The 27312-nt window shown below is 40.0% G+C and overlaps 2 protein-coding genes across 2 annotated transcripts; one reads left to right on the top strand and one right to left on the bottom strand.

Moving 5' to 3' along the window:
* Window positions 1–1473: 1473 nt before the first annotated feature.
* LOC125716645 (cullin-3) lies at window positions 1474–20627 on the top strand. The gene is made up of 15 exons (XM_048989201.1): window positions 1474–1769; window positions 7871–8068; window positions 8312–8425; window positions 10735–11010; window positions 11116–11344; window positions 15423–15568; window positions 16062–16238; window positions 16352–16522; window positions 16779–16886; window positions 17081–17205; window positions 17341–17437; window positions 17571–17705; window positions 17810–17996; window positions 18698–18843; window positions 19662–20627. The coding sequence occupies exons 1-15, from the start codon at window positions 1707–1709 to the stop codon at window positions 19791–19793; spliced, it is 2304 nt and encodes a 767-aa protein (XP_048845158.1). The 5' UTR covers window positions 1474–1706; the 3' UTR covers window positions 19794–20627.
* Window positions 20628–22151: 1524 nt separating this feature from the next.
* LOC125716651 (dehydrogenase/reductase SDR family member 12-like) lies at window positions 22152–26752 on the bottom strand. The gene is made up of 9 exons (XM_048989213.1): window positions 26619–26752; window positions 25289–25422; window positions 25017–25099; window positions 24759–24854; window positions 24180–24261; window positions 23945–24006; window positions 23632–23827; window positions 23314–23451; window positions 22152–23219 (listed from the first exon to the last, which is right to left on the bottom strand). The coding sequence occupies exons 1-9, from the start codon at window positions 26672–26674 to the stop codon at window positions 23104–23106; spliced, it is 963 nt and encodes a 320-aa protein (XP_048845170.1). The 5' UTR covers window positions 26675–26752; the 3' UTR covers window positions 22152–23103.
* Window positions 26753–27312: the final 560 nt, after the last annotated feature.

The raw sequence follows: 27312 nt of genomic DNA, 5'->3' as shown, positions 1-27312 counted from the left end.
AAGGATCACTGTTGGTGAATTACAAGACCCAGTAAAATCTTGGGGTTACTTCGTCTCTAAAAAAACCCATCATACACCACCTTCATGCCAACAGATTTTTTGGAAGGTATGCCAGAAAAAAAGCTTTTTTTTGTGACAACCACAAACGTAAATGCCTGGAGTTTGTGAAAGACAAAGTTTGGAGTTTGTGACTGGAACCGTGTCCTATGGTCTGATGAAACAAAAATTGAGCTTTTTGGTAATAAACATTCAAGGGGAGTTTGGTGTAAAAAGATGGATGGTTATAATGAAAAGAACCTTATCCCATCTGTAAAATATGGTGGAGGTTCTGTGATGTTGTGGGGCTGTTTTTCCCTGGAAGCCTTGTTAGGATACATGACATTATGGACTCCGTGAAATATCAGGACATTTTAAATCAAAATTTGGTTGCCTCTGCCAGGAAACTAAAACTGGGCCATCACTAGATCTTCCAGCAGGACAATTGTGAAGGGCACTGTAGATGGATGGATGGATGGATGGATGATGCTTTACTTGAGTGGACACCATTATATAGAATTATGCTCTTATATGTTTATTGACCACAAACTAAGTCTTAGTTACATACTGATCTCATGTTCGTTCATCATTTATGAATTGTGATGCATCTTTTATCTCAAGCAGTTACTATATTTCTTACTACATCTATTAATTCTGCAAACCTTTTTGAAGTACTGAAGGAACAAGTTATGGCAAACACAAGTGAAATATCGATCTCGTATTTGTTCATCATTAATGAATCTTTTATCTCAAGTACCCACTATATTTGTTACTGAGTTACTATGTATTTGTGCGTCCTCAAGTAAAGTGTTGCCAAGTTTTTTTTATAACGATCATTGCTTCACTTTACACTGAGCACACTTCAGCTCCCATTCAGATATATATTTTTTCTTTTTTTTTCTCGATCAGCCTATGATCCCCAGTGTTTGTCCAGTGATGTATAAAGTGCCATGCATGCATCTGGCGCCTTCCTCCGACTATCATTGGGAATGTCTCATCGCTGCAGGTGTATTATGCAGTCATCATGATAATCTCGCTGTTTGACACTGGTCTTTAACCCGTCGACTGACGCGTTACATTTTTTAACCCATACGACAGGTACTAGGTAGATTCCAATTTAAAGATGTGGTTTGGATGAAATCAGCACCATAATGCGCCTTGTCGCTAATTTATGAGGCGGTATCGAGGTTGTCCCTGGTGTGCAATAAAATTACAATAAGCCTATCTCACACAATCATCTGTAAATTAAAGAAGTTTATACAACAGGAACACTAAACTCATAACAAATTCCGGACAGATGACAATTTACAATAATACCTTTGGATGGCAATAAAACACTGTACCTCTGTCCGATCTATTACCCAGAATGTGAGGATTTCGTGTATTTTGTTTTTATTTTTCTCTTCTCTAGTACGTCTCGTGCGTCTCGCGTGGCTTCCACGAGCATCAGTCCTGCGCAGTGAGGCTGCCGGGCCGCCATCACCGCGAGCAGCAAAACAAGACCCGAAATAGGGATTGGCGGCGGCGGCCACTGGAGCGACGACACCTATCCGGAGAGAGGGACGCAGACTCGCAGGGAAGGATTAGGGGGAAGCCAAGCCACCTTCTTTCCCCCCACCCGCCCGCATTCCTGTACCCCGACGACAGTGGAGAAATCGAGAGGCGAAAACATGTCCAACCTTAGTAAAGGCGGCACCAAGAAGGACACCAAGATGAGGATACGGGCCTTTCCTGTGAGTGCTATACGGGGATGGGCGCTTCAAAGCAGGCGAGCCTGCGCACTCGAGCATCGGTGATACGAGCAGGCCGCCTGATAACGACCAGGCCCGGGGTGTAATAAATACAGCCGAGAAAATTCACGTTTCTTTAGACATGCGGTACCTTTGTGTTATGTGCAAAAAGTAATTTATATGACTACTTTTTCCCTTTTTGTAGGTATGAGCTGTTCAGTTTTAGCCTCATGCAGAGAGCCATGTTACCCTTTTTCCATGTTACCGGTAATTGATGGCTCTGTCACTGCACAGATCATGGAGTATGCGAAATGCATGCCATCAGATTAATTATCTACTCTTATTCACAGAGATAATTATTTAACTTTAGCTTGCTAGTCGACTAGCTTGTTAGCTAACGTTGAGTGTGTAGCAGATAAACCAATGTTTTCTTCGTTTCTGAATCTAAGAACATCGAATTGTTAACGTAACTCAAAATTTGATTATTAATAAGTAAAGATTCAAATGGCAAATAGTACGATCTCTTTTCGTGTGTGTGTTTGTTGGGTGTTTATCTCAATTCAAAACTGCGTTTGCAAAATGGTTGTCGCAGTGGCTAAACAAAGTCAGTAACTGAAGTGAGGATTCTACAAGACAAAATGCATGTCAAGCCATTAATGCCATCTAATTAAATTAGTTTGCTCAGGTAAACGATTTGTTTAGCAAACTCATGTGGTTTGTTATGTCAAGGTTGCATAGATTAGACTTTCTTGCTTGTTTAATGTTCAGCATGATGATTGTAGATATTGCAGTGGATAGTTGTCTGGCAAAACATTTTAAAATACTTATTTATTTGCCTGTCCCAGCTTAGTTAACTTTTATGAGTCATGTTGAATTATCTGGTATATTTGAATGTGACTTCATTCATTTAGGCTTGCATAATCTGTGGGCTGTTAAGTTTGTAGTGTTTGACATATTAGATTCATCTGGAGGTCTCAGTAAATTGTAGTAAGAAACAACCTTAATTGTGTGGTATAAGAACATGTTTTGTAACTTTGAAGATGTAAAATGTTCTCTCTCTTTATGCGAAACTGAATGTGTGGCATATGTGCACCTGCTCTCATGATAAGTCAGCAAGGGGCAGAGTGCCAGGTACACGCCCCCTGCCCTCCCCTCTCGCCAGGCCACTTGTAATATGGAGTGGACACTAATAATAATAGTAATAATAATAGAAGCAATATTAGTTATATAACTAATATTTATGGATTAATCATTTCAAAAACCCAAAGATGCATAGACTAGGTGAAGGAAGAACAGTGTGTGCAGCTAGCTAGTAATAAATGTAAGAAAATAAGCAAACAATTGAAAGAACATTACAATATTAGACAGTGCAGTAATATAGAAATGCATGTAGGTATTACAGGCACTGTATCCAGTTTGCGCAGACTTGCGACAGATGGTCACAGTGTCTCAGCACCTGGACTAAGAGCTACTCTCCTCTTCACTGTGGAGACGGGGATGGATGTGGGGGCAATTGCCTGGCTGCCACCTTTCATGGAAGTGTGTGAACAGGGACACCAAACCAAAGCTGAAAAGCATTCCTAGAAGCCCACCCTACTTTCTTTCTTAATTAAATTTATTAGCTTGTGGTTACTTTGGAATAACATTCCCACTTTACTGGATGGTGTGCTGGAATGTATCAAATTGCTATATTTTAGCCTTTTAAAAATATCTCATAATTTTGGGAAAAGCATGATGGGAAGCAGTTGTATAATTGTGGCCTACAGACAATCACTGTTGGATTAACATGATATGGAAACACAACATGTCTTGTATGTCATGTTTTTCTAGTTGTCAGTACTTTTATAATAATACTTCACACCGCCTAGTGTAGAAAGCTCTGGTCTTGTGAATTAAGCATGCGGCTGCCTAAGAGTATGCATTGTATTAAAGTGGAGTTGGGCAATAACTGTGAGGAAATTCCAAAGAAATGGCAGCTTGGATGTTGCACACTTTACTATAAGGAAGTCAGATCATTTGCATATTGTGGCAATAGCCTGTAATAGCTACATAGCCGTCTTATCTTCAAGTGAATTTAGTGTTATTTTTCTGATGCAAGATGAGCCAAGTAGGCTATATTTTGGTATCAGGGTTTGTGGTACAAAACAAGCCCTTATTGGCTACTAGGATCTGTTAGGCTCGTGTTGCTGCTATTTTCACAAAAACAAGCTGCAACGTTCTTTAATTAAAACAAAAATGTTATTAATTTTATCAGAAGAGCATAAAAATGTTGGTCCATGCATGAAATCGGAGCAATACTTGTGCATGTCAATAAGAGTAAAGATCAGGTGCATTGTGGCTTGCAAATTTGTGTGCCTGGACTTCAATTTGTAAGACAAATGAATATAAACATTAGATCAACTAGCAATGCCTAGAGGGTTTTAGTTAAATGATCATATTTACCTAAAATAAAATGGAAAACACTTAACTATTCAGATTGGCTTTACTTGACAAATGTGTTGCAGTGGAAAGGGAATTAATAAGCATAGTAACATAGTATGTTTGTCAACTCTTGCAATAAAGGCAGCTGTACACAGATCCCATTTTTCTAAAATACCCGCAGCATGTTAGGTCATGATAGAGGAATAATGAGGGGGTTTATTGTCATGCTGGAATGTGAATGTGGGGAAATCTGAGGCTTGCCCATTATATGAAATTATTTAATTAGCTTAAATTCAGATCTTTTCTGTACAGTTATACAATACATAGTGTACATTAGTCATGCTCAGTTACTGCAGTAACGTAGCTACATATTATCAGAAAGGGTATGCATGCATTTTTTTCCTCGAGTATTAATATTGAGTGGTACATTGCAGGTTAACAAGTGGGGTATAAAGTGCAGAAATTAAGGTCTGCAAAAAAAGATTTTGCCACTCAGCTGCTTATAAAAGAAAGCAAAGAGTTTGTGAGAGAGTTTCAGCTTTTAACCAATGTTTCTCCTGCTAAAACACAGTAAAGAATATGCATTGTCATGTTGTCACACAGAAATATTCTACACTGTGATGATTTAATAATTGAAACTCTTGTTTGGTTTTGCTCTGATTCATAATTTATTCTCTTTCTGTCAAGATACTCTTGATACATTGAACTGGTCGTTTTACATAGGTTATTTCTTTGTTCATTCTGAGGAGACGGTTGGTGTGTGGTTCTGTGGGTTAAGGATCTGCTCCTGTGTTTGGAGGGTTGCCTATATGGATCCTTTGGCTGGCAGAATATCATCATATGACTGTTAGGCCCTTGACCCAGAAGCCTGAATACCTGCTTCAGGAGTCCCGGATACAATCCTGACCCTGCACTCTGACCCCAAGCTATGCTCTCACCTGTATGTGTCTGTGTATCTCACGGAGAGCAGGAAGAGATTTTGTGCAAAGATTTTGGAATTTCAATGTACCTGTACTTGTACAAATAGAAAATAAACGTATCTTGATAATAGCCCTGCATGATATGCGATGTCAAACTCGACTTTGCATGTTCTACACGTGCAATAGTAATCATTATTTTTATCTTTGATATTTATGCAATTTTATTTAATTGTCACATCACCTGGACTGTGGTAATCAGCTTGGTCGAGATTTGACTTGGATGGTATCTAAATTTACATACCATCCTACCATCCAGACATTATACCGTATTATACAGTATTTTAAAAAGCAATTCTTTTCTGGGGTCTTGGACACAAAATTCGCTTGGTGCGCGGTCCCACGATAAGATTCGCCGAACGCAAGTCATCGATAAGTTTCACTACAACATTATACTGTTATTCCTATCATAGGAAGCAAAACTTGGTAAACTTTGCAATTTTAATGATTGTTCCTTTTCATGATTATCTAGTATATGATAAAAAATCTGTGTAAAGTTTACCACTGCTTTTGCATGAGCTCTTCATGCACTCTCATACCAATAGTAAACATTTTCATCCTTGCTGTTGCACTCATTCATAGACCATGTGGTGCATTTATGAGAAATTAAATGAACTTGAGTGAAAAAGAGAAAAACCACCAGGAACTGGTCACAAAAAGACTGTCACCTTCCACTGTATGGAAATGTTTGAGATTCCGTAGAGACATTATTAAGCAATAGCAAGTGATTTGTTGGCCCTGTTTTGTAGAGATGCACCGATTGCAGTTTTCTTGGCCGATTCCGATTTTCTTTTTTTTTCTTTGTAAATGTGACCTGCCAATACGAATTTTTGCAGATTCCAATTTCATTACTATAATTGACAGCATATACAAATAAAAATCAACTTTTCTTCAATGCAAAAATGTATTTTCATAATAAAAGAAATTATTAAACTTTACGGTTTCCCCCAAACTGCACTAAGTTACAGGATCTTCTCTCAGTTAAACAAGTCCATAAAGTGCTCTGTGACTGGAAAGAGGTACAAATAACAGTTAACTGAAAATGAGTTGCTGTACACCCAACTTTATCTGACATATTTTACCTTACCAAACAAGAGCAGATGCAGCAGATTTAAACAAATGTCAGTTACTTTTATCATTTTCCAGTATGTTTAAATTCACCATGTAGCAAAACAATGACCTTTTTCCTTTTTTTTGGCTCATCTTAAAATCTATAGGTTACAAACCTCCAATCAAAATTAAAGTGTACTATTTTCTTCCAAACAGTAATTGGTGCAGGTTAATATTATTAATACCAACATTGCATGTTATGCACATAATATTCTTACATTGCTAGTAAACCAGATTAAGATCAGGCTTTTTCGTACCTTCATATTGTATGGACACTATAGCATAGGGGGTAAAAGTTTTGCTGAAATGTTTTTACTCTAGGAAAAAACCTGAGCTAGCTTTGTAATTTTAATGATTATTCCTTTTTAATATTGTCTAGTATATGTTTATTAATCAGTTTAAAGTTTACCTCCAATGTTTCACCATGTTTTTGTGGTGGTTTTCTTTGGCTTTACATGTATTACAAATTGAAAACTTTGTGTCTTCAATCACAATGAAAAACTTCCACACTAACAGCTTGCTAACGTGTAGTTGTGAGTGTGTACGCGGCTGTAAGGTTATTGCCTGCACAGCTTTGCATATGATGTGGTGCATGCATAAAACGCACTTGTTCTAGATTGGAAATACATGAGACTGACCCGCTGGACCGCGCATGCTGAAAATCGGCTGATTCTAGTCCCTGACTGGTCGATTGGTGCATCTCTACTGTTTTCTGTCTGATGGGATAACTTATGGGAACAATGGCAAACTTATTTGATAGATTAAGTAGTTCTCTTTCGCGGCAATTTATTTTAGGTACATTTTCAGCTTTTCTTTTGTTTGAATATCACAGTATTTAACACAAAAAAATCACAGTAACACTTAAAGCACTCATGTATAATGTCTTATACTGAATATTGTAATGCATTATGAATGTATTTATAGTGCATTATAGATGAGAGCTTCATAGAGCATTTATAATGTATAATAAACATGGTTATAATGTCATGCCTTTTTATAAATAGCTGTTCTGTGCTTACAATACTCTTTGAATGCATTATAATGCATTGTGAAGGTATCTGTAATGCATCATGATGATTGTATTAAGTAAAGTGTTAACAGATTCCCATGTTATTTAGCCCTACTTGCAAACATTATCACAGCTTTGAAAGACCATAGAGGTATTGGAACATCAGTACCTCTTGCAGTCTGCATGTTTAAAATTGTTTTGGGTTTGTCTTTGTTTTTTAGGTATAATGGGTAATTAAATTGGCAGGTCAGGTTTTCATGTACTGTTAAAGCAGTTTGATGGTCATTACAGTATTGCATCAGTTCAGTTATATTCAGTGGCTCCTTAACACATTTACATTAACTTTTACTGGATATTGCACCAGGATTGTAACTTATTTTATGCGTCTTATTTAAAAGAAATGATTGATCGCCGCTTGTAACCTGAATATTGGTGTTCGGGTCCCACTCCTGCTCTACTACTTGAAACCTTGAGAAATCCTGAGTCGCTTCAGTATATCATCAACATTGAATGGAAAACTTTATAGCTTAACTTCCCTGTGAAATATATATATATGGCATTTACATGATTATTTTTCCTTAATCCAGATGACAATGGATGAAAAGTATGTGAACAACATCTGGGATCTCCTAAAGAACGCCATCCAGGAGATCCAGCGGAAGAACAACAGCGGCCTGAGCTTTGAGGAACTGTATAGGAACGCCTACACCATGGTGCTCCACAAGCATGGAGAGAAGCTCTACACGGGTCTCCGGGAGGTCGTCACAGAGCATTTAATTAACAAAGTATGAAGGTTTCCCACAATATATTGCAGGAAGATCATGCTCTTTATAGACAAATTAGGGGCTGGCACAAATTTTTGGTATAAGTCAGTTTATTGCTTTTGTTGTAGGTTAGTGCTTCTTTTGTACAAAGCTTGATAATATAATCTCTAGCTCTCAGCATGTGTTCAGACCTTGGGGAACTTTATACAGGACCTCATATAATCACTTCACTAAGTGTTTTTTATTATGTATCTTTCCTTGCAGGTAAGGGAAGATGTCCTAAACTCCCTAAATAACAATTTTTTGCAAACATTGAATCAAGCTTGGAATGATCACCAGACAGCCATGGTGATGATCAGAGACATACTTATGTACATGGTAAGCATCTGGCTTTTATTGATAGGTTCTTGACGAACTCAGCATCTTGATTATGAAATCATTTTCATTTGAAATAAAACTGTACTTGACAGGCATTTGAATCCATAACCATGTGTTTACACGTCCTCTCAAATAATTAATGTGTAGTAACATTTGATCAGGTGTGCCATTTTATAAATGGTTCTGTAATTTAGAACTAGGGTGCATTGTTTAATTCAGTAAGCATACCACTGGTTAGGTTTGCCAGCCAAACTGCATTTGTTTATTGCCTGCTGGAAAAGAGATGGGGGGAGATTCAAACCCAGTGTTTCTGTTTCATTAGACTTTGTTGATCGTACCAGATTCTCTTTCAGTAAATCCTCACTGATATGAAGTCAGACCATCCCAGGTTTGCCAGAGTATTTTATCTTTCAAACTGCTTGATGGTATAATATAAAAACAGGAAAACTTCATAAAAGTAAGTCATAAAAGCAATGTGTTTTCCCATGGAAAAGGCCCATGGGATGGGATAGGAGGTATAGTGAAGAGGCTTTTTGGGAAGGCTAGCCTGCTGTAACCTTTAAGTGATGAGATCTCTTCTGGGTTGAATGTAATCCTGAATCCTCTGACATAGGGGTTCACAGTCCCCAGTCCATGGCCAGTATTCCGCTGCCCTGTGGAATGTTGGGGGTTTGATTGAAGATAGGGCATATGTTTGGTTTCAGCATTGGTGGGGACCACCACAGTCCCTCACCTCCCACCCTAACTAACCACATTCTCTCTCTCTCACTCACACACACACATACATGCTCTTTCTCACACACAAACACAAACATTAAGTATCTATATCTTTGTGGGGGCTGTCCATTCACTTCTTTTAGTGTAACCTTAATCCCAGCTATGACAACTTTAACCCCTACCCAACTATGACAGCCTTAACCATAAGTAACCAAACAAAATACAAGACTTGGTGTTAAGTTTTTTTTTGCATTCATTCATTCATTCACAAATTTACCTTTAAAACCATACCCTGTGCAAAATATTCTGACGGTGTGTGCTTATAATAATTAAATCGAACGGTATGGGTAATCACAGCGGTTTTAACTCGAGCGGCTTCATGCTCTCATTTGCTACACAAACCTCGTGTGAAACTGCATATTAGGGTAGGTCTTACTACTTTTAGTTTACTTCCCTCAGTTCCTCTGTGAACAGCAAACGTGAAGGTGCAAATTTGTGATTTTGAAAACAGAAGTGTGCAAATCTTTTGTAAACGTATACATTGCTGTATGGTTGCACAAAGCTTTTTAAAATACACGTGTGCAAATCTCTGCACTGGTGTGCAGAATTAAATTACAAGTGGCAGATCTATTTTATACTTTTACTGAATTCTGTCATAATCACTCCATAAATAATAGGACATCTTAGTAAACAATCTCTGACCATGGAATAGGTAGGTAATTCACTTATAGCTCAGCAGTGGAATGATTTTTTCACACCGTGAATGTAATATTTTTCTTGGGTTTCACGTGTTTGTTGTTTCTGGATGTATATGCAGTTGCCTTGGGCAACTACTGTTTGGTGAGCATGACTGGCACTTGAGGAGCACGGCACTTCTGATTAGTGAGAATGAGTGGTTTTAAACAGTGGGCCAGAAGTGCCGCGCAAAGAGTGGTTCAGGGAGCATGAGGAATCATTTTCACGTATGATTTGGTCACCACAGAGTTGTGACCTTAACCTCATTGAAGGTCTTTTAGGAGACTTTTTGGAGTGGTTCAACTCAATACAGGATCTCGGTGAGAAATTAATGCAAATCTGGATGAAAATAAAGGGTGAAATGTCGCATAAGTCTGTGGAAATAACAAATGCCATGGCAAATGTGTGCCATGATCAAAACTGAAGGTGGTGCAACGAAAGCTTCAAATGGCAACTATTTTTTTTGGCTGGGCAGTGTCTGTGTGTGTGCGCGCGTGTGTATATGTGTGTACATATATGTGTGTGTGTATGTGTATAATATATATATAATAAAAATTGCATGCTTATGTTTTGATATGCGTAATTCACATGCCAAATATCATCACAATCAAAAATGGCTACCCAAAAAAATACTGTGGAAGTTTGAATTAAAATGGAATGAGCTATTATTATTATTATTGTTGTTGTTGTGATTGTTGTGTTAAGTGATGATAATGATATTAAATTATATTTTATAATCATGGCATTCAGAAAGCTGGTGTTTGTTGCTTTTGTTATTCTGTTTATTCTATTATTGTATGGACCTCAGATTAATCCTCAGCTGACTTATTCATCTTCCTCCCTCTCTGAATCACTAGGACCGGGTCTACGTCCAGCAGAACAACGTGGAGAATGTGTACAACCTGGGCCTCATCATCTTCCGGGACCAGGTGGTGCGTTACGGCTGCATCCGAGACCACTTACGGCAGACACTGCTGGACATGATCGCGCGTGAGAGGAAGGGCGAGGTGGTGGACAGGGGAGCAGTCCGCAATGCCTGCCAGATGTTGATGATTCTAGGACTGGAAGGGAGAGCCGTCTATGAAGAGGACTTTGAGGCGCCATTTTTAGAAATGTCTGCTGAATTTTTCCAGGTATTTTTTCAATCAATATTTTATCACAGTTATAGATCATTTTATGATAATTGCAAATGTGTGTTCGGTTTTGTTGAGAATGATCTGTTTTTGTCTCCATCTCAGATGGAGAGTCAAAAGTTTTTAGCAGAAAATAGCGCCAGCGTCTACATTAAGAAGGTCGAGGCCCGAATCAATGAAGAGATTGAGAGAGTGATGCACTGCCTGGACAAATCAACAGAGGAGCCTATCATCAAGGTGGTGGAGAGAGAGCTGATTTCTAAGCACATGAAGACTATTGTGGAGATGGAGAACTCCGGTCTTGTTCACATGCTGAAAAACGGAAAAACAGAAGGTAGCCCAGCTTTCTTTAGCAAACTGTTTCTAGATAATGTAGAACTAATGTTCAAAATCACCCTATGTTGATCTTTGGTCTTCATTATTGGAAAGTTGTAAATGACCCTTCAATCTGTGATCCAGATCTGTGTATCACAGGCCATATTTTCATTAATCCGCTTCTTAACTTTTGAATCACATGGCAGTACTTTGTCTGGGTACAAACCAATAAGCCACATTGTGTTTGAGTGTTTTAATTGATTTGAAACAAAATAACTAAAGAATTCTCCTTCTACCACTTTGCCATAAGTAAGAGAAGACTGCCTTGGAAAAGGTGCAACGTAGGGCTACGAGAATGATTCCTGGTCTTAGACCAGTGGTTCTCAAAGTCGGTCCTTGGGCCCCACTGCCCTGCTTGTTTTCCAGCTATCCCTGCCCAACACACTGCTGATTACCTGGATGAGGTGTGTTCAGTCAATCAGAAGCTGAAGGACAGCTGGGACTTGTGTGTGGGGCAGGGATAGCAGGAAAACAAGCAGGGCAGTGGGGCCAGAGGACCGACTTTGAGAACCACTGTCTTAGAAAAATGTCTTATGAGGAGAGGTTAGCTGAGCTGAATCTGTTCAGCCTCGAGCAAAGGAGACTAAGGGGGGCATGATCCAGGTGTATAAGATTCTGACAGGTCGGGATGCTGTTCAGCCAAATGGCTATTTTAATATTAGTTTAAATGCTAGCAGTCATGGCCATAAGTGGAAATTAGCGGGAGAACATTTTAAAACGAATTTGAGGAAGCACTTTACACAGCGTGTAGTTGGAGTATTGAATAGTCTTTCTACTAGTGTAGCACAAGTTAAAACCCTGGGTTCCTTTAAATCAGAGCTAGATAAGATTTTAACACCTCTGAGCTATCCCCAAATGAGCTTGATGGGCCAAATGGCCTCCTCTCTTTTGTAAATTTATGTTCTTATAACAAAATGACTGTGTAAACAAAGACATTTTTTACAATTTCTTTGTGTTTAGTACTGGGGTGTAACATACAATAATTATTAAAATTGCAAACAGAATTAGGAAAAGTTGTGAACCAAATGCAGTGCATCCAACCACATATCTGAATAACGAGGGTTGCTTTTTTGTGCATTGAAAAAATAAATATATTAGAGATGCACTGATCCAATCCCTTTTTGACAGATCACATATCGACCATATGTGACCGATCCACGTCCAATACTTAGTTGCATGATAGCTCTTTCCCATTTTAGGTATGTTTTTTTTTTTTTTTTGTGGCATTCAAGCTGAACGTTAACGCTGCTTTATTGCTACTGGGTGGGTGTGAGCGCAGTGACTTCCGCCCGCTGTGACGACATCCCCATACCACTTGCAGTATGAGGAGCATAAGAACATCAGAAAAGAGGGTAACAACCTTTTAGCAGCAATTAGTAGCAGGTGGGAGTAACGTTTAGTGGAAAGCCCCACTAAACAAGGCGTGCGCAATTGTGTGAGACGCGATTAATATGAAAAAAGGCAATAGATGATTTTGGAGTCATTAGCTTAGGCTGTTTTGCGCGTTTGCCGCAGCTTGTGATATGTGAGGGGCTGCTATCTCAACAATGTGTAAGTGATGTGTTTGCCAATGGGAGAAAAATTGTAGGGCATTTTCAGCATTTGCCACTTGTGCATCCTCACTTGGAAGATATTCAAACTGAACTGTAAAATGCCTCAAAAAACCAAACAAGATGTACAAATGACGTGGAACAGTACGTCATGTATGTTTCTAGTAGCCTAATGAAATGATTTTTTGCCATACATATTTCATCTGTATTTACTATTTAAAAAATATTAATATATAAAGTATAAATATATATAATGTATTTACTAGATTAGAATATTAAAGTAAAAAGAGCTCTTGTATTGGAATCTGTATCCGTATTGGCAGTATCAGAATCAGATCGGAACTGAAAAACTGTGGATCGACCCATCCCTAAAAACTGAATCAAATTTAAAAATCAAAAATATGACAGTCATAATGGACTAAAATCTGTGTTCTCTACCATTGAGTATGGTGGCCTGTTTGTAGCTGAATTTACTTAAAATCCAGAGAGACTGACTTTCTGCCTTGCTCCAGACTCAGATGATGTCGTTTCAAATGCATTAGCACGTTGGATGTGTTTTAAGGAATAAAATAAGCAATAAATCGGTGTAACAGAGCTGACAGTCTTGGTTTTATCGACTATTTTTTTCTCCAGTGCTGGTTTAACTTTTTGGGAAATCAGAATGTTCCCATACTGAGAATTATGACTGACTAACCAGCATTAGCAGTAACCAGCTCATAGTAGGGCTGCACAATTAATCGAATTTTAAACACGATTTGAGCTGCCACAATTAAATTAAGATGATCGTCGGCGATATTAACATTTGAATATCAAGCACTTTCTCAACCAAAAGTCAGCCAACCACCAGGGGGCGAACGAGAGCATAGACTGTATAAGTGGCAACCTCAAATTGTGACAGTGAGATGTAGTGTCGGGAGCAGAGTGCCATATGTTTTTGTGCTTATTAATTTAAGTATTTCCAAAGGTTAATCTTAATCCCACAACAGTGATAAAATAAAAGCCTCGCTTTAACATAAATATTAAAAGAATAGATCACTTTAATCGCTATTACCGTTGGGTATGGGCATGCGGAATTATTTAGAAAAGATACAAAACGGAGACACATATAATGTTTATTCATTCGTTTTGTATTTGTCCGAGTAACAAAGCAAAGGAATGATTGGCCACTTCAGTCGAAAACTGCATTTTACTTCTCATTTCAAGTAAAATGGCGGGTTGGCAACTTTGGTCAGCTGCATGGAGTGAGATTTTCTGTTCTCTGTTCTGCACATACATTTACATGTTATTACCTTGTAAATAGTCTGTAGGGGTTGCAAACTGCCGTAACGTTTTTGATGCAGGTAACTTTCAGTTCAAAATGGAATATAGATTTGCCGTAAGATTTCTTGCGTGAGAGTCTGAAAGAGTTTGCAATCCTGAACACGTACATTTTTTTGTTTCACCTGAATTGATTTGTATAGAAAATAACCATACAGTTGTTAAAAAGCAGAAACTTCGACCAACATGAAATCACCAATACACGACTTCTATTTATTCAGCATTTTATAAAATACATACTACGTTTAAAAAAATTCCAGCTTTACGGACAGAACAGCCACTCTGTTATGAACATTACGGCTTTTTGAGTGTTGTTAGCTGCCGTTAACACTGACAACACATTAGCGCAAACAAAAGGGCTGCATACACCGAAGTAGTTCTTGCTTGTTCATTAGCGTGGGAAAAGGTGGTTCTAGTGTTATTAGGAGGTAATCAACATTACCTGCAAGATCGCTATTTTTCTTTTTGCTGCAATTGTTTTCATTATTACTTTATTTAACTTAAGACACCACATCTTTAAATTCTCATCCTTGCATTAGAATATAGACCAATTAATATTGATGGTATCTCATGCTGTGTCATATGTTTTAAAATTACTGCACACTGAATATTGAAGTGAAGCTTGACATAAAAAAATTAAATCGCACATCAAATCGTAATCGCAATGTCTGTCAGAAAAATCGTGATTAGATATTTTCCCCAAATCATGCAGCCCTAGCTCACAGCCTCAGTTAGCATGATGTTTTCCGCGTTGAACATCTGCTTGTGAATTTAGTTTAATACCCATGTTGGAAACGTGATCATTCGTTTCATTGTGCATACTGAACTGAAAATGATGTACAGATCATGTACCAATATTTCCTCCTGGGAGAATAGCTACATTCATCGCTCTATTTGAATGAAAGGAATTTTGGCACCTTTTTGTCACATTTAAAGAATTCTTGCTGGAAAAAAGAAGTTAAGGTGATTAATGTTACAGGTTTGGCCATTGTGGTTAATTTGGAATGTCAGACCACAGAAACAGATTTTACGTCATGTGTTGTGTCATACTTAACAAGCGGATAACATTGTCAGGTTGTCATTCAGGCTACATTGCTTCCACTCCTGGGGGGCATGTCTTTCCCTTGGAACTTGCTGGGGTCTCTTACTCCTGTTTCTTGTGTGTCTCAGACCTGGCCTGCATGTACAAGCTGTTCAGCCGTGTCCCGAACGGACTGAAGACCATGTGTGAGTGTATGAGCTCTTACCTGCGAGAGCAGGGCAAGGCTCTGGTCTCTGAAGAAGGCGAGGGCAAGAACCCTGTGGACTATATACAGGTAACCAGACCCAGGCCTTAATAACTGTTGATGCTTTTTTCTGACACAAGGAATTGGTCTAATTGTGCAGTACCATGGGCTACCATTGGTGGACGGGAGGGCAGGATAGTGCAGATCCAGAGAACTGTAGTCCACATTTCTTGTACACCGTGGTGAAATTCAGAATTGAGTACTATACACGGTGCTCATGGGACGTACTTTTGTCCCCGTCTGCTGCTAATGGCATTCAGGCAGATGTGTAAAGTTACAAGCTGTTGTACTATTAGACTTCTGTAATTAACTTTGCTCAAACATTGTATAATTTGTTGGATCTTTTTGGATTTTTCCAGCCAAAATGTAGAGGTCTGCAACTTAATTTGTCTGCTATGATCTTTAGCCTGGGTTGTTACAAGAAGATGAAAGATGCTTTTCCAGCCTGAAGCTATCCTGCCGCAGCTCTGTTATTAAAGCTCTTGTTTGTTTGTCGAACCCTTTCTCCATCTTCTCTTTTCAGGGGCTATTGGACCTGAAAACTCGCTTCGACCGCTTCCTACAGGAATCTTTTAATAATGACCGGCTGTTCAAGCAGACCATCGCTGGTGATTTTGAGTACTTCCTCAACCTTAACTCACGCTCACCCGAGTATCTCTCCCTGTTCATTGACGACAAGCTGAAGAAAGGGGTCAAAGGGGTGAGCTCCCTTCCAGTCCGGTCTGCTTCATCTAGCCTGTGATTCACATGACGGCACTTTGGATGTTTCTTGTCTGCATTCCTTCTGTTAACCACTTCTCCTGATCGCTGCAGCTGACGGAACAGGAAGTGGAATTCATCTTGGACAAGGCCATGGTGCTGTTCCGCTTTATGCAGGAGAAGGACGTCTTTGAGCGGTATTACAAGCAGCACCTGGCCAGGAGGCTCCTCACCAACAAGAGTGTGTCTGATGACTCTGAGAAGAACATGATCTCTAAGCTAAAGGTAGGTGCATGGATTGATGGATGGATATTTTATTGATCCCAGGGGGAAATTTGTTTGCCTATGACAGTAGATGAGTGGAATTGATTCATGATGTCCTCCAATTTTGCCGCCATCCCCTTTTCTGCCTCCAGTGGGTACAGGGATGTATGCTGTGATGGATTATTGCTACAGATGGTGGTGATGTGAAGAGCTCGTGTGTAGCTGTGTGTGGTGATTATCTTTTTAACAAGTGCCCCTGTGTTTGTCATCTGGGCAGACAGAGTGTGGCTGTCAATTTACCTCCAAGTTGGAAGGAATGTTTCGAGATATGAGCATCTCAAACACCACCATGGATGAGTTCCGGCAGCACTTACAGACAACAGGGGTAAGAGACATCTATTGCAGCCATATATAGGCTTTAAGTGTAGAATGTCCCCTACAGTATGGGACGGTTCACTGGATGGATGGCAGATATAGTCAGTATTCATTCACGGTAGCTGAGTATGTGGTTGTAGCACATATGAATTAACGATTTTACTGAAAGTGACTGAAATAATAGTCATTCCCATTGGCCTCCAGGTCTCTCTCGGTGGTGTTGACCTCACGGTAAGAGTACTCACAACTGGTTACTGGCCCACCCAGTCGGCGACGCCCAAATGCAACATCCCCCCATCGCCCAGGCATGCTTTTGAGGTGTTTAGGAGGTAGGTCTGTCAGCTGCAGGGAGCCACAGGAGTTAAGTGCTCAGATGCCAGTCACTGGCTACCCTCTGCGCTCGTAGTAAATAGTATTTAATTAAGAAGTGAACCCTAAGGTGACCATGTTCGTGCCATCCACAGGTTCTACCTAGCCAAGCACAGTGGTCGACAGCTCACACTCCAGCATCATATGGGCTCAGCAGACCTCAACGCAACATTTTATGGGCCAATCAAAAAGGTGGGGAGCCCTCATTCTTAGGCAGTGTTGCATTTATCCTGCATTTTGCAGCTTATCTCAATAGGTTCTACTGTTGTTGGTGTTGGTACCTGTCCCCACTCCTTGCCAGTAGTAATAATGTCTCTTTCCACAGGAGGATGGTTCAGAGGTGGGTGTGGGCGGTGCCCAGGTGACCGGCTCCAACACCAGAAAACACATTCTTCAGGTCTCCACCTTCCAGATGACAATACTCATGCTCTTCAATAATAGGGAAAAGTGCACATTTGAGGTATGACTATGGTACCTCACTCGAAGACTAATACAGGGTCCATGTTCCACTTACTGCATGACTAAATTTGTCATCCATGTCTCTTCACATCGGCACCCTTATAGGAGATCCAGCAAGAGACGGACATCCCCGAGCGGGAGCTGGTGCGGGCGTTACAGTCCCTGGCCTGCGGCAAGCCCACGCAACGTGTCCTCACCAAGGAGCCTAAATCCAAGGAGATTGAAAACGGCCATGTGTTCACTGTCAATGACCAGTTCACCTCCAAACTGCACAGAGTAAAGATTCAAACAGGTGTGCTTTGTGGCTTTTGGGAAATTCCAGTATGAGATCAAGTCGGGGAAACATTAGGATGTACTTGTTTTTCTCTTCTCAACCTCGTCTCACTGATCAGTATTTTGGTTTATACAGTTTTACTGTGCAAAAATTGTCACATCCTCTCAAAGAAAATTTTTAAAGCTGTTTATCTGGATCGGAAGTGTATTTTTGCTCAGAATTTAACATGAAAGTGATTGACGTGATGTGCTACTGGTTGAGTCAACAAATGCATGGGTATAATACTATGCTTGCAAAGCTGCAAATACTGGGGTGGTTAGGTGGTTTTGAAATGGCTAAGCAGACACACTTTAACAGACATACTTTTATACTGGTGTAAAGATAATTTAGACCAGGGGAGCCCAATCCTGCTCCTGGAGAGCTACCACCCTGCAATTTAACACACCTCATACAGATAAGCAGGCCGTTCAGTTATATCTCAGTATTAGAATCAGTTGAATCTGAAGTTAAGCTGGTTCTCATACTGAGATATAACTGAAGGGCCTGATTATATCTGTATCAGGTGTGTTAAATTAGGACTGCACCTAAGCTCTGCAGCGTGGTAGCTCTCCTGGAGCAGGATTGAGCAACCCTGATTTAGACAGTATTCTGTGGCTAAGTCCTGCAAATCACACCTAGAGCTTCAGTGTGCCGTGATCTGACTCACACCGTGTGCACAGTTGCTGCTAAACAGGGGGAGTCCGACCCAGAAAGGAAGGAGACGCGGCAGAAGGTGGACGACGACAGGAAGCATGAAATCGAGGCCGCCATCGTACGCATAATGAAATCCAGGAAGAAGATGCAGCACAATGTATTAGTAGCAGAGGTGAGCGTAGAAGATAATAGGGGCAGTGAGGGGTTATGGGGGCAGTTATAGAGGGCCTGCGGGATCTGGGGCGAGATATATGAGGGAGTGTGGACAAATGAAGGCTTTATGGATCTGAAAGGAAATCTGTAGCAGGTGCAGCAGTAAATAATAGTGGATCATGAAAGACAAAATACAGCCGTGGAAAAAATTGAGACCTCTCTATATTTTCCAAACAATTCTGCATTGTTAAATCCTGGTTTAGTCATGGTTCTGTTGCTGGCTATGTTGAGCGGCAGGTAGCTTCCAGGTTCAAATGTCTAAGACTGCAGTACCCAGTACACTGGGAACAACCAGAAATCCGGCCAGGTAGATGGCAGAAGAGAGATTCTAATGCCACAGATGACCGTTAACTTACAGACATTTTCTCATGAATCGTAGGATAACATCAAGTAACCTACAAAAAGAATGGGAAACATTAAGTGCGGGTGTGAAGTGCACTGCTAGGACAGTTCATAACAGGCTCCTAGAAGCAGGACTGAAGTCCCATAAAGCCAGGAAGAAGCCCTTCATTAATGAGAAACAGGGAAGAACCAGGCTGCAGTTTGCAAAAAAAAAATTTAAATATTCAGACGCACACCCATAAACTTAATTTTTTCCACGGCTGTATAGATACAAATGACAAGAAAAGGCAATGAACCAATAAATGTAATGTGCAAAAGCAGGGTGTGCAAATGACCAGTGCATTTTTAGTGCAGTGTTTTTAAGGTGGTCAGGAGGGTGGTGTGCATACTCGTTGGAGTGGCTGATCTGGCTGCCCTGTCTATCGTGTGTCACAGGTGACCCAGCAGCTGCGCGCACGGTTCCTGCCCAGCCCCGTGGTAATTAAGAAGCGCATTGAAGGACTGATCGAGAGAGAGTACTTGGCACGGACACCGGAGGACCGCAAAGTATACACTTACGTAGCATAATCACTTCAGGTGGCACGGAAGAGCCTGCTCCGGCGAAAGTCAGGATGAGCATTTCAGCGGACTGGTTCTTTGCATGGACAGAGAAACTCCTTTTAACTAAAGATACAAGGAAGCTGAATCCTTCTCCATTTAATAAAAGGTTACAAAAAGTTAAATAAAATCCACACATCTATTAAGTGTTCTATATAATTTAAATTGGGCTTCTGTTCCCTGTATTTGAACATGGGTGGACCCGGGTTCCGGCTTATCACTGTTTTTCCCTTGTACAACATCAAAAACGGCTCCTAGGGACAAATGTGAATGCAACTCCTTTTTTCAATATTGTATAAAAAAGCAAACATGAATTGCTTTAAAGACTAATAAAATTGTTGAAATCTCTCTCCCGGGTTTTAATGTTCATGTAAATGTATTTTTTTTGTGCTCAATAGCACAACCTGCTGGTCGAATGGAAAATGGCCTTTAAATCTGGTTTGCTGTTGGATCCTAGTGAGTGTTTTAATTCTGGGATTGTGGAGGCAGAGGACACTTGCGTAGCATGCGATGGTTGAACGAATAGAGTAATTTACACAACCGCTAAAATTATATATAATTTTATTTTTGTTTTGTTGTTGTTGGGGCATACTGTTAATTTTATTTCCCATTGTTTTCTCCTTTTGCTCCTGGTCTTCCAGATGCAGTTCAGTGGGCTTAGGTTTTCTCGGGTGTTTAAAAAAGGAACCTCAGATTAACAGTGTTTTAATGTGTATAAATGTAAAATATATTGTACTCACTACTTTAAATGGATTGTACAAGGCCTTGTCTTCATCATATTAAATGTAGAAAAATGAAGAATGATCTGTTGATCTTTTTTTACTTGCTTTTTTTCACCTTTTGCAGAAAGGAGCGTTTGAGAAACCACGTTAAATTTTTAGCCATGATTGAAGCTGTGCTTGTTTTTGCCACTGTGGCCGGAGGAGGGATTTTGAGTGTTTACTGTGTGAACGTTGTTTCTGAAACAAAACTGTTCGCCTTGCGCTGATGTTTGTTCGCCCGCTCATTCTGGAGCACTGTGCTGACAGATGGGTTTGCCTGAAAAGGCAGAGCTATTGTGGATTTCGCTCTTAAACGTCAGTTCTTTAGCCTGTTGTCTGTTTCTTTGTATGCTTTTATTATTATGATGTGAGTCTGTCTTCCCTGGATTTTTATGCTTTTTTGCACCTGAATGTTTCTCAAAGTATTTGACAAGCTGGCCAGTTAGTCTTTTCCACAAGTTAATCGCTGTGCGTTACAAGTAGTTCAATGTTCACCTATGAGCCAAAACATTATAACCACCTCCACCCCATGAGCCTTGTCGTTTTGGAGGTGCTCCGATCCAGTCGTCTGGCCATAATGATTTGACCCTTATCACAGTCACTCAGATCTGTACTCCTGCCAATTTCTTCTGCATTCAGCATGCCAACTATGAGTATGGAATGTTAGCTCAGTGTCTCATATATCCCAGAACCTCAGATTAACAGTGTTTTAATGTGCATAAACTGACCATGCACTGGTTTTACTAGATAGCCACCATTTTTCACTTGGTCGTAATGTTTTGACTCAGTGTATGTACAGTACAAGCCAAAAGTTTGGACACACCTCATTCAATGTGTTGTCTTTATTTTCATGACCATTTACATTGGTAAATTCTCACTGAAGGCATCAAAACTATGAATGAACACATGTGGAGTTATGTACTTAACAAAAAAAGGTGACATAACTGAAAACGTGTTTTATAGTCTAGTTTCTTCAAAATAGCCACCCTTTGCTCTGATTACTGCTTTGCACACTCTTGGCATTCTCTCGATGAGCTTCAAGAGATAGTCACCTGAAATGGTTTTCCAACAGTCTTGAAGGAGTTCCCAGAGGTGTTTAGCAAGGGTGCAAAGCAGTAATCAGAGCAAAGGGTGCCTATTTTGAAGAAACTAGAATATAAAACATGTTTTCGGTTATGTCACCTTTTTTTGTTAAGTACATAACTCCACATGTGTTCATAGTTTTGATGCCTTCAGTGAGAATCTACCAATGGTCATGAAAATAAAGAAAACACATTGAATGAGAAGGTGTGTCCAAACTTTTGGCCTGTACTGTATGTATATAAGTATGTATGTGTGTGTGTGTGTCTTTTGCAGTCAGTCCTTTTTTTCACGTTTAGCCAAAATAGAAGCAGCTAAAACTAGAATACCAATTTTGGAGTCTTTTTAAGAGATTTGCAATAATGGTGATAGGCTTCTCTTTTTCTAGGTGTGGGTTTGTGCTGAGACTAAACCTTTGCTCTGGGTGCTCTGTGTTGTCTTTTGTTTCATTGAGCTGTTAGTTGAGTAAATCAGATCGAACAGATAACAATTTTAAATCATTTTTATTGTATTTAAATTAACCATTTGTCAATCTCATACGCATTCAGGGTAGCGAAATGGCAACATTTATTTCCTTCTTTCATCAGCAGCAGGCATGGCAGTGGTTCTGATTTATTTTCTAGCAGGATGTCAAACATCATAGCATTATTGTAGTTTTTGAGTTCTCCCTATTCCAACAGTGCAGGCTACGTGCCCCTAGAACTGAAGTGTAACACTGACACTGTTGAATTATGTCCAAAAAATGGGCCGTCCCGGTGTAAACAGAACAGAGGCCCCCTTCCCCTTTACAATGAAGAACATTCAGCCCACCACATATGTACCATTCATCTGCAGTCTCAAGGACAAAATGTAGGCAGGTCTCAGAGAGAAGTCTACAGAATGCTGGATGAGAAGATAAAGCTCCTTAACTGTCCGTAGTCTGCATTCCCCTTCATTGCCAAGGGTGTGCATAGCCTCCATGTACTTTCAGCTGCTATTCATGAAGGAATTGAGATGGTCTGGTATAGCAGATTTGTGCTTTTTACGTTCTAGGTATGCCAGAACGTTTGCTTGAATGCTGTGGAGTAGGACATTGGCACAGGGGATTTTTGAGATCCAATTTGTCTGGAGGAATAATTATCAAACACACTGCACTCCTTCCTCTCCCATATCATACCAACACTGGTCTGGGTTTATTGCCTGTATTTTGGTCATGAGGAAGCAAAGGTCCAGCCCGCTGGGCTGAGTTAAGTTGTTTCAGTCCAAGAAAGTGCTTTGGAAAAATCAATTTAGTGTTTAATATGGGCACTATCACTAGTATCGTAGACCAAGTAAGCATAGGTTAATAATATCATTGGGGTGGTCACACAGGAGAGACTACAGTTCTTTTCAAGTTAATACTGGGATATGGGCTCTTAATGAACTAGTCAAGTACACACAGAACTTGTCTGGCAAGTCAGTCAGCGAGCCTGAATTGACTTTGATAACTCCTCGAGCCGGGTCATGAATTTCTGCTCCTGTTCAGAAGATGTATGGGTCCAGGCAAAGGGGAGGTGGGCTGACACTGGTCTCCGATCTACAAAATACAGGAGAAAGTTTCATTTAAAGTCCTCCTGTAAGCATGGGTGTTCTCTCCGATTCTGGCTGTTTGAAGGAGCGGAGCTGATTACCTTGAAAGAAGTAGCCACTCGGCAAAGTGACAGCGGCTTGGGAGACGCTCAGCCACGCTACCGTGTCAGCGCCCTGCTCTGCACTGCGCAGCTTCTCTCGCATGGCACGATGGAACTCCGGCATCGCCATGGCAATGGCTGGTAAGGAATCCCAAGGAGACAGTGCAAACAAATGTACAAACACTAGTAATAACCATTTCTCCAGTCCATAGGCCTGCCGACAGCCACTAAGAGCCTTTGGATACAGGGAATGGGATTCAGGAACTGGGTGATGCTATATATGAATGTATTTAATTTTTTTTAAACTGCCCTCTATACCTGGGGTATCAGCCCATCCGGGATGCATGGCGGAGAAGTGGATGTTGGGATGAGCCTTTGCCCATTGTTCGGTCATCACCACCTGCTGCCTCTTGGTCTGCGCGTAGACCATAGTCCCGTCAAAGTGATCATTTTCTGACTGCAGATCATCGCTCTGGAGCTTCTGAACCAGCATTCCTCCCGAAGATACTGTGATCTAGGTTTTTTAAGTTTGGGGGGGGTGGGGGTGGGACAGAATATTTGAAGTATTTGAAATGTATTTAAATGGAAGAACTGGTTCAGAAAACTGCTGTGCATTTAACTATGTACATACCACTCTGGGATCACTGCTTTTCTCTAGTAAGGGAATCAAACTCTTGGTTAAAATGTAAACCCCTAAAGAAGAGGGAGAGACCTTTAGACTTTTGTGTACTGAATACACAAAGAGCAGCTAAGAACAAAAGAGACTATATAATCAGATTTATCTACATGTATTAATTTGTCATCTGGATTTGTACTAGGTGACATTGCAGATTGTACTCCATTGCCACTGATGATAAGGCTCTTACCCAGAGTGTTTGTTGCAAAGTTCCTTTCCAAGCCCTCTGAGTTTACCTCTCTTTGTTTCAACATACAGCCCGCATTGTTGATCTGCAATAGATATTGTTTCTCCATTTATTTTGTATTCTGCACACACAATGCAGCCTATATCCTACATGAATTGACAGGTCATTCAGCAGTATGTGAAGATTAAGGATGTAAAATAAACATGTTCCTATCTATTAATTTTATTTTAGCTTTCTTAGTGCTTGTTTGCATCATTGGTGGTGATGTCATTCTGATTTGATTTCTAAGCCAGCAAGCTGCTAGTGTGTGTGAGCAGTAGGATGTTGGACTAGAATTATAGTTCAGTTATTTTCGCAAACACTGTTTCTGTAAAGCAACATACAATTGAGAAAGCAGAGTCAGAGTCCTTGGAGTTAAGGATCTTCTCAAGCACCCAATGGTGACGCTACCAGCTCTGGTATTTGAGCTGGTGACCTTCTGATCGCAGGCACACCATCCTAACCCCCTGAGCTGCATGCTGCCCCCCAGCTAGAAGGCTTACAATAATGTTAGATTAGAGGTAGAGCTGTGTCTGGGCCTACCAGCACGTTCAGCTGCTTGTACTTTTTCTTGAAGCCCTCTGCAAATTCCAGAACTTTCTGCATTTCAGACATGTCCAAGAGATGTACATAAATTTCCTTAAACAGAAACATGAAATATTGTTTAAATCAGAAAACCATACTTATTTGAAGGTCAAATATAAACCTCACAGATAGATGTCAAGTGGTTGTTTTCATATGATATTTGATTCAGCTCACGTGACAATATTATATTTTGGTCCTTTATGAACTGGCGTTTACCTTGTTTCCTGTCTCTTTCACAATTTCTGCTTTGGTCTTCTCTGCTTTTTCCTTGTTCCTACACACCATGTGGATTGTACCACCTGGAAAACAAAAGGAGAACAACCAGTGACTTGGGAATGTGCCTGATGTTTAGAAGAGAGTATATATAGGATAATTACAAGGAGAAATTAAATTCTTGACTGTGTAACCTGAAAACTTCTTGTGCCATACACGCCCCCCCCCCCCCCCCCCCCCCCCAATACCAAGGTTGTACACCCTTAACAGCAAACCTTTCTTGGCAATGGCCAGAGCCGTGGCCTTTCCAATCCCGCTGCCGGCTCCTGTGATCATGAAGGTTCGTCCTGCTACTGAGACCTCCATGTCCTTATCCACAAAGTGCTTGGAAGCTGCTTCAAAGCCATTCCTGTAGCACACAGTCAGGTACTCAGGTTCATGGACATTGCCAATTAAAATCCAGTAGTTCTGATAGGAAAACACAAAAGGAATCTCCCCCCCAACCCCCACCCCTTTAATGTACTCTATTTTAACTAATTTTCACTGACATATAAAGTGTTGTTCGTTGATACTTTTCACATGCCACCAGAAAAATTGTTTTTTTGAGGAACAAAAACGCCAATATATTTGCATTACCCCATGAAATAACATTACAAATTATAAAAGTATGTGTTCACCAGGATTGTTGTTATAAGTTTTCCTAATGTACTTCCACCTACAACACTTCCACCTGATCCACTTCCAAAATATTTAATATTTCGTGGTCTACACACAAACTGTGTATTAAAATCACTTTATCCCTGTAAAAAATGCGCATGTGAGACATTGCGGTACGCTCATTAGGTTCACATTTATGAATAACTGTATGCATGTGTGGTGATTATTAGATGAAAACACTACGTCAAATGAAATGCTGAGTTGAACTGATGAAATTTGGCTTCTTCAGTAGTCAAAAAGCAGAAAATGGTGGGATGCTTATGGTCTCATCTACTGCAGCATCACCAGTTACATGAGATCATAAGAAGGAACAAAAACAAAACACTTTAGTTTGCAGATAACAACGGATCAAGGTCGTGCGATTGGCGACAAGCGGGCCTCTCAATGCCGGTATTGTCTGTCGCTCCTTGTGACTGCAGCAGTGGCTGGATGAGCGCCTCGGATTATTCCCGGTAAATGAGCGCTCTGTTCCGGGCGTTGTTTTCGCCGCCCGATTTGAATTGATTAGGTAAAGAATACTTAAGAGAAATGAATTTCATTGCACGATTTTAGTACTGGAATGTAGGCATAAGTTTAAAGGGGGTATAGAAAATGTAGGGATGGAGTGATCTGATGCAATGTCAGACTGTTTAATGTTAAATCAACGCATAAATCAATAAAACTCACTACAATAAAGCGAGACCATATAAAAATTAGAATTTTAATATTTTAACCAACTTTCAAAGTTCAGAATTATAAATTACGTTTTCTACTCCATGACAATGCACTGAAGATTAAAACAAAACGTTTAACGCCTAACTGCAATATAGAGCAAATCTTTCATAATCAAACATGAAAACTAGCCAAATTTCAAAGATGCAAAACATATTAAAGTGAATTTCTTCCTACCTGGTATATTCATTCATTCCCTTTAAGAACCAGACGATATTCCGATATACAGACATTGCTGCTCAGTCCTCCCTTGACTTAAACACGCTCTAACTGTTATGAGCGAGTTCACTTGTCACCCCTTGAGGTTTCGTTTCGTGCGTTACATGCTGCCATCTAGCGGTTGCCGTTATATTGAAAGCCGGGAAAAGGCAGAGAGGGTTATCTCCTTACGCTGTTAGCCTATATCATCACGCGTTTTGAAATAAAAAAAAACTGAAGAACCATGGATGATAATTAAATTACTTGAAACGAGTCTCTTTCCGCTCAACATTTTAAGTAATGAACCTGCTATCTCGCTTATCTGCTTATTATTGTAAAAACCAGGGCATTTGAGAATGTAATACAATATTATTAATTATTAGTATTATTATTGTTGCTGAGTTTATTTAGCAGACATTGTTAGGCATTACTGTTCTTTTATATATCCATCTCCTAATAACTAAAACAGGGTAGCGTAGGGTACAAGGCAGGAAATACACAAGCGCAAACTACGGCTCTTTAGAAAGACTTCGCTTATCCGAATGTTTCCAGACTATGGGAGGAAACCTTGCAACTCCACACACGAAAAACCGAGTGTGGGATTTTTGCAACATAATATATATTAAATTGTCATATGTTACAATATATTGTTATGATTAGGCCTGTATATCTT

Source organism: Brienomyrus brachyistius, chromosome 21 (genome assembly GCF_023856365.1).
Source record: "Brienomyrus brachyistius isolate T26 chromosome 21, BBRACH_0.4, whole genome shotgun sequence".
Lineage (NCBI taxonomy): Eukaryota > Metazoa > Chordata > Actinopteri > Osteoglossiformes > Mormyridae > Brienomyrus > Brienomyrus brachyistius.
The sequence above is the reverse complement of the archived record's forward strand: the minus strand, read 5'-3'. Positions and strand labels throughout refer to the sequence as shown.

Excerpts from the sequence above, each read along its gene's own strand:
- LOC125716645 (XM_048989201.1), top strand. The coding sequence starts at position 1,707 with ATGTCCAACCTTAGTAAAGGCGGCACCAAGAAGGACACCAAGATGAGG. Across the intron at positions 1,770-7,870 it reads TGAGGATACGGGCCTTTCCT|ATGACAATGGATGAAAAGTA; the intron begins GTGAGTGCTATA and ends TCCTTAATCCAG. Across the intron at positions 16,523-16,778 it reads ACATGATCTCTAAGCTAAAG|ACAGAGTGTGGCTGTCAATT; the intron begins GTAGGTGCATGG and ends TCATCTGGGCAG.
- LOC125716651 (XM_048989213.1), bottom strand. The coding sequence starts at position 26,674 with ATGTCTGTATATCGGAATATCGTCTGGTTCTTAAAGGGAATGAATGAA. Across the intron at positions 24,855-25,016 it reads TGAAAGAGACAGGAAACAAG|GAAATTTATGTACATCTCTT; the intron begins GTAAACGCCAGT and ends TTTCTGTTTAAG. Across the intron at positions 23,828-23,944 it reads AAAGCAGTGATCCCAGAGTG|ATCACAGTATCTTCGGGAGG; the intron begins GTATGTACATAG and ends TAAAAAACCTAG.